Source organism: Eurypyga helias, unplaced genomic scaffold (assembly GCF_000690775.1).
Source record: "Eurypyga helias isolate BGI_N326 unplaced genomic scaffold, ASM69077v1 scaffold9619, whole genome shotgun sequence".
Lineage (NCBI taxonomy): Eukaryota > Metazoa > Chordata > Aves > Eurypygiformes > Eurypygidae > Eurypyga > Eurypyga helias.
The window spans coordinates 1-7093 of record NW_010270085.1 but is presented as its reverse complement, the minus strand read 5'-3'; the positions used below and the strand labels follow the sequence as shown (position 1 = coordinate 7093).

The 7093-nt window shown below is 56.3% G+C and overlaps 1 protein-coding gene across 1 annotated transcript; it reads left to right on the top strand.

Moving 5' to 3' along the window:
- Positions 1-1567: 1567 nt before the first annotated feature.
- Positions 1568-2746, top strand: LOC104514578 (voltage-dependent L-type calcium channel subunit alpha-1S-like; the record flags this gene model as incomplete). The annotated part of the gene is given in 4 exon segments (XM_010158308.1): positions 1568-1677; positions 1679-1706; positions 2046-2156; positions 2663-2746. Coding segments are annotated over 4 exon segments (333 nt in total), but the record flags the coding sequence as incomplete, so codon positions are not given.
- Between the last annotated feature and the right edge of the window lie 4347 nt (positions 2747-7093).

Sequence of the window (7093 nt, the reverse complement as noted above, 5' to 3'; positions counted from 1 at the left end):
GGTTGAAGTCCCCCATGGGGACCAGGGTATGTGACCGTGAGGCTGTTGCTATCTGTCTGTAGAGGGCCTCATCCACTTGCTCGTCCTGGCCAGGTGGCCTGTAGCAAACCCCTACTACTGTGTCCCCTCTCCCTGCCCTCCCTTTAATCCTGACCCATAAGCTCTCGGTCAGCTCCTCATCCATCCCCAGGTGGAGTTCTTAACGGAGGCAGTCATAATGCGTGAGGCTGATGGAGTCATCCTGGGCAACTCCCTGGATAGACCTTCCCCTGCCTCCTCAATTGCCTGGCCCCTGAGTTCCAGAGCCCCATATCTGTTCTGCAGGGGCAACTGGGAAGGGGAGGGAGGGCAGGAGGGCATTCTGCCTACCTCCTTGATCAGGGACTTGTTTTCATTCTCCTCCCTCTCTTAAATCCCTTCCTTCTGCCTGGTGGCAAGAGGATACAGGATCCACTGCTTCTTGTGGGGCCTCCATCTGCTGCCTTTGCCTCAAGGATTGTAAATTGGTGGAGCCAAAACCTATCTCCTTCTCACGTTCCCTGGTAATCCTCAGCCTTTCCACCTCCTCATTCAGCTCTGCCACCAGTCAAGCAGATCATCCCCCCGGTCACCCCCCACACAGGGGCTGTCTCTGCTCCCTTCGGTAGGAATTACAGCCTCAGGCACTCCCTGCAGCCGGAGACCTGGACAGCTGCCTGCCTGAGTGGGACCATCGTCTGGCTCGCCACGTTCTTCCTGGCGATGGCTTTCCTCCGAGTGGCAACCCTCGGTGGGCCCTGCCAACACGCCCTGCCTGTGTGAACTGCCATGGCACGCTCTGCTCGCTGCACTCTGGGTCACGCACGCTCCCTGGGGGCTGCTCTTGTATGTGAGGGGGTTGTCCCCCCAGTGCCAAGTCAGAGCTGGCGCTCGTTGGCAGCTCTCAGCAGCTCACCCTTCCCATTCCAGCGGGCTGGGGCTCCCTCTCTCTCACCTGCGCTTGGAAAAGCTTGTTCCTTTGTGGAGTTTGCTGTGGTTTTGCCACTTCAGGAAGGGACCTCCAACTCAATCCTCCACTTTGGAGCCCTTCACCTTGGTGACTTCGAGGGTCATCTGAGTTGCATATGGCCGCAGCAGAGATGTCCCTGGCCTGCAGGGGAGGGAAGGGCCTGCTCAGTACCTCCAAGTTGCAGAGAGAAAGCTCAGTGTTCCTCTCACCCCTGGTTCATATGATGTCTTCAGGCTGCTCTCGGCCAGTCCTGTCAGACCCTGGGAAATTACCGTGATGTCCAGGCAGGCTCAGGGCTGAAGGGCTCGGCAGGAGGGCAGCACGGCAATCTTTGGAGGTAATCAGTGGCTTCAGAAACTTGGTCCCATGTGGTTGCTCTGGGGGTGTATTTGCAGAAAGTAGAGCAGATACTTGAACCATTGCTGTCTCCAGCCCATGTCGCTGGGCTGAGAGAGAAGAGGGGATCCAACTTGTGTCTGTGGGAACGTGCAGTGTTGCCAGTGGTGCTGACTCTGTGCCTGTGCCCCTGGCACTGCCCTGTGCCCTGCTGCGGGATCACACCTGCCCTTCCCTCCCCAGCGACAGTGTGTGCAGTATGCACTGAAGGCTCGGCCACTGCGGCGCTACATCCCCAAGAACCCCTACCAGTACCAGATCTGGTATGTGGTCACCTCCTCCTACTTTGATTTTTTTTAACACCATCTGCCTGGGCATGCAGGTAAAGGGCACAGTGCCCACCATGGGTGGTGGAGGGGTGTCCACAGCAGCAGGTGGGCTAGCTCAGCCCTGCCACCTCCAAGAAAGCTTCTGGGGAGGTCTTTCTTACACAGCAAAGCTCATGGTGTGTGCTCAGCACTCCTGGGGATAGGGGCAACATGGGACTGGTTGGAGTGGAAAGCCCAGAGTATGAGCAGTAGCGGGGTGAATTTCCTTTTTGCTGACCATTGCTGAGCCATAGGTTTGTGGGAGGGGGTCTGCATGCAGCACACACCTCTGAGCTCACAACAAAGGCTGGACCTGCTGTGAGCTAACGTGGCTGCTTCTGCCTTCTCCTCAGCATTACAACCAGTCTGCAGAAATGAACCACATCTCAGACATCCTTAATGTGGCCTTCACCGTCCTCTTCACCCTGGAGATGATCCTCAAGCTTATGGCCTTTAAAGCCAAGGTGAGAGGAGGGCATGGACCAGAAGGCAGGAGAAGGGCTCAGGCTAGGACAGGGGAGTCCATTTACCCTGCTTTTGGTATCTCTCAAGTACAAGCACCCCCAGGCTGGCCTGCAACGCCAGAGAACTCCATGTGAGAACCCCCTGGGGAGCCCCTTGCACAGGACCTTTGTGTTTCTGGAAGGACTACTGTTTGTTAGGGCTACTCTTGATAGCCAAATCCAACCCAATCCAGCCAGTTCCCATCTTCAGGGTCATAGGTCACTGGTGGGGTCATAGCTCTAGCCACCTTGATCCACCCTTCTCATTTCACACCATTGCAAGACAGGACCAAAGAATTCACCAGAGGGTTCAAGGCCTGATCACCATCCCTTCAACTGTCTCTCCCTGAGGTGCCAGAGGTCACTAGTGATCCTTCTGGCACTCCTTCCTCTGGGCTCCAGCATCTGTTTCCTCCTTGACTTAACCCTTGGATGCTCACTCCTCTTCTCTGGCTCTTCCCTGGCAGGGCTACTTCGGAGACCCCTGGAATGTCTTTGACTTCCTCATAGTGATCGGCAGCATCATTGATGTCATCCTCAGTGAGATTGACGTAAGTTTCAGGCTGCTCATGCAGTGGATTGTCCCCCAGAGCACCACTGCCTGAGGCTGTACACCGCATCTGCCCTGGGGTGACACAGGGATGCCAGAGTGGTGTCCAGCTCTGAAGAGTGTTGATGTTGTCTCCTCGCTCCCTGATCTGCTTGTTTCTGAGGAGGTACAAGCCAGGATCAGCCCATGGCATGAGTGTGTGGAGATAACAGCCATGGCTCTATGGACCTTAAACCTCTCTTTAAACACAGGGGACCATCCCCAGCTGGCCAACATGTCACACTACCCCTTCCCCACCCTCCCCCTGAAGCTGTAGGCACTGGAATTCTATGGATCCTGTGAAGTGAGTCTACTCACTCAAGACTGGAACATGAGCAGCAGGATATGTGCCAGCCCCTGCCCCACTCACCCTGCCTGACTTCCCTGTGCATGTGCTTGGACAGTCACCCACACGTCCAGCCTCACATCTGTGCAGGTGGGAGGAAAGAGAGTTCCCACAGCTTCCTGCACCAACAGGACACTGCTGTCCCATGCCAGGGGAGGATCAGACACATCAAATTTAAAGGCATTTGCTTTGCGTGTGTGCATTTATACAGCAATACATACACATGGGTGCATGTGTATACTCTGTGCACTGTTTCAGAAGCTCTACATCGTATAAACCGGGTGGCTGGGTGGCTGCAGGCAGGGGCTAAATGGTAAGCACTCTGCTGGGAGCATTTTCAGAGCAGTGCTAGGAAGACAGCATGCCACTGCTTTTCATAGCACTGGGACATCCACACCCAGTGTCTAGCACTGAAAATGCCCCTATGCACCAGAAGGCTGTGTGCTGCATTTAGCAGATCTGATGGTAACTCCAGGTGTAGCTGTAGGATCAGGTAGATTATAGATTAACCCTCTCCACTGGCTTCACATACTGCATCATCTCTGGAGCAGGGCTTGCCAGTTCTGGTCCACTGCAGGGCTGTGTCTGGCAGAGCTTCTGCCACTGCCACCCCTGCACAGGGGAGGAGAAGATGTTCTGTGGATGGTGGTCCAGGCCCCACAGAGCTGGGATGAGGAAGACCATCCACCTTCCTCCTCTGTGACAGCAACATGCTCCTCCCTGCACAGCCCTGCATGGTGACACTGCTGTACTGTAGCCTCTGGGCTTCTGAGCCTTAACAAACTCCCAGATTTCATGCCAGTGCAAGCAGCTTTCATCTGTTACTAGGTCCTCCAGGACCCCATCCTTGCCGCCCCCAGCTCTTTGCACCAGTGACTTGGTTTCCCATTGCCTGTAGGGTATCATTTCCTAGTACTCTACCTCCTTCCCCATCCTCTTGTCACACAGAAATGGAGTTCAAAGGGTGCTCAAGGCCCTGCACTGGGCAGAGATTTTCAGTCCCTGTGAAGTGAGAGACTGGGTCAGTTGGCAGAGATGCCGAGGTATTGCTGTGCTTGGCTGTGGGTCTGTGGATGCCCAGGGACACAGGCACACAGAGGTGTCCTGTGCCCTGGCTGTTTTGGCAGGGACTGACCCAAGTCATGCACTCTGTGTGCCACAACACCAGTGGCAGTGGCAGGGCTGTGCAGAAGGCCAGGCAAGATTTCAATAATGGTTCTACATGGCCTGACCTTCCCTGGTCCTCTTCCTTAGGTCTGGGTGCTGGGGCACTAAGAGCGCTGGTCTCCCCTCCCAGTTCCCCAAGCTCTTGAGGGACCTCCATCACAGGTAGTCCTGCACTGGCGGGTATCATGCCCAGGAACTATGTCCACTCCTGAGAGCAGAGCCCCTCACAGCTGCCCCACTCTGTCCCTGTGCTTTCTTCTCTCTCCAGCCCGCCTTTCTTGCAGCATTGCCAAGGAGCCGTCTAGTGATGAGCAGGGGGATTAGGATTAGGAGGTGGAGAGCAACTTCACCTCCCCTTCTGATGACTGTCCTCCCTGCTGAGAGGTCAGTGCAAGATGGGTCTGTTACCTCTGGTCCCCAGGAGTTGTTTGCAACCATTGCACCCATCACAGATCATCTTGCTGGTGCAGGCAGACAGGAGGGTGGCCTGGCACCACGGTGCAGGGGTGGTGTGTAACACCTTGCAGCAGCCAAGCCATTGCTGGGGTCACCCAGGAACTCTGGCTTGCAAAGTCTGTCCTCTTTCTGGTCTCTTTTCTTCTCCCTCATGTCTTTGTGTGTGGCTCTCAGGGTGAGGTGGTGGGGAGGGTTGTCCTGTCAGGAGCCCTTTGCTAGCCACCACAGCCAGATCCTCACGGCTGGTCCGTCATTTGGTGCACTTGAGGGGTCTGGGGCAAGAGGGAAGGAGGGCTGGGACCCCTCTGACAGAACTACCCCAGGCTCTGAAGTGTAGGAGGCTGGCAGTGACTATGCTGCTGTGTCACTCCTGCCAATGCCTGCTGTGGAAGCTCATCCCCTTCACAATGACCAACCCTCCTAGCCTACCCAAAGTTTCCTGCAATCGCTGGCTAGGCCCCCAGGAATGAGCCTGGTCTGTGCAGGGTGTGCTGGGGCTGGGCCGCCCACTGAGGGTCAGGTGTTGGTGTCTGTGCTGGCAAGGAGTCCCCCTGTCCCAGAGTACACCAGGCACTCTGCAGAAAGGAGTGTCTCTCCAGGTAGCTTTGAGGACCCTCAAGGGTTTGTGTGCATGTGTATGTATGTGAGAGCGAGTATTCCTCTGCATGTGAATGCGTGTGCTCTGCGTGTGGTGATGTGCACGTAGACCAGCAGTTCCTGCCTCTCAGTTAGTGGGTGAATGGTGCCAGGCAGTGGTTTGCCTCCTACCAACACATGGGACTACCCATCTCAGTGCTTGCTCCCAGCAGCCTGCACTGGTTTCGTCTTAGCATCCAAGTCACCATGCCGAGAGCAGCCCAGCTTGCTGTGGAGGAGCCAGGGGTTGACTTGAGCTGGTCAGCTTGCCTTCAGATCACATCTACCACAGCTCTGGGCCTGACCTCAGGGTGTCCGTGGGAGACAGCAAAATTACATGGTCCTGAAATTTGGCCCAGATTTCCTGACACATACACTGCTGCCCCAGACAGATAGGTCACAGCCGGTGAGATGCAGTGAGGAACAGGAGTGGGTAAGTCCCTCATCAGCAGTGTGTCTCCCTGGCCATCCATCTGCTGCCTCTGCCCTCAAAAGCCATGTGACCTTGTCCATAAGCCCAAGTGACAGTGGGTGTCTGCCAGTCCTTCCCCTGTGTTCCTCCTCTTGTCCACATTTTCCACCTTATTCTTTCGTCGGTGTCTTCTTCCGCAAGCACTGATTCCTCCCTTCCTCTCATTCCTGCCTCACTTCTGCTGACTCTCTTCTTCTCTTGACAGACTGTTCTTGCATCCAGTGGCGGATTGTACTGCCTCGGCGGAGGCTGTGATAGCATTGTAAATATCAGCTGCATGTGCTTGCAGTGCGCCCCTCTCCCCGTCGCTGCGCATGGCTGTGCCAGCGTGCCTGTGGCCAGTGTTCACGTGTGTCCTGCATGTCATTAAGACACACCAAACTCTCTGGGATGTGGCTCTCCCCTTGCTGAGAGGGACTTGGGGTGAGACACCCCTCCCCAGACACCCCTTCACACACTGAGATGTACTGGGCTGTTCCCCAGCCCTACTGGGTCTTTCTGCTGGCCCAGCCCTGCCCTCCACCATCCCACCCCCAGCACTGAGACACCTGACCTGAACGGAGCATCTGACAAAGGTCCCTGGCTGAGGAGGGCAGGACAGTTGGCCTTGGTTCCTCTGACCATCACCAAGTCTGTGGAAGGCCTGAAGGGGTTTGCCTGCACGAATGCAGCCTCTGGCACTGCTAGCCAGAGGAATGGTTAGAGGGGAGACTTGCACCATGCCTTCCCGCCGGGAGCTGGCTATGTCCCAGGGCTGCTGGCCTGATGTGCCGGGGGGCTGAGTGGGCCAAGCCCTGTGCTGGTGGCTGGGACCACCGTGGGGGTGCAGGGCGGTGGGGGATGCTCTGGGTTGGTCCATAGGAGCTCATGTAGGAGCTCTGAAAATGGGGAGAGGCTGGCTGCAGGGTTCCATGTGCTGGAGCCTCTTCCCAGGGGTCCCAGGAACAGTGGAGGGCAAGCTAGCCTTTGCGGGGCACTGACCAGGGGTGGTGGGGACATGGTGCGCTGGAGCTGATGTTCCTGACCACTGTGCTCACTAGGCAGGTGCTAGGCACCAGGAGAGCAGAAGGGAAAAGAAAGAGGGGTGGGGAGAGGAGGTGGTGTTTTCCAGTGCAGTCCTGGGAACTCAGAAATGCCAGACTGGGGAATATGGAACTGCTGGGAAGGGTGTTTACAGATGGGCTTTGTTGCCCTGAAATAGCTGGGACTGGGTTAGTCTGGATGAATGGGGG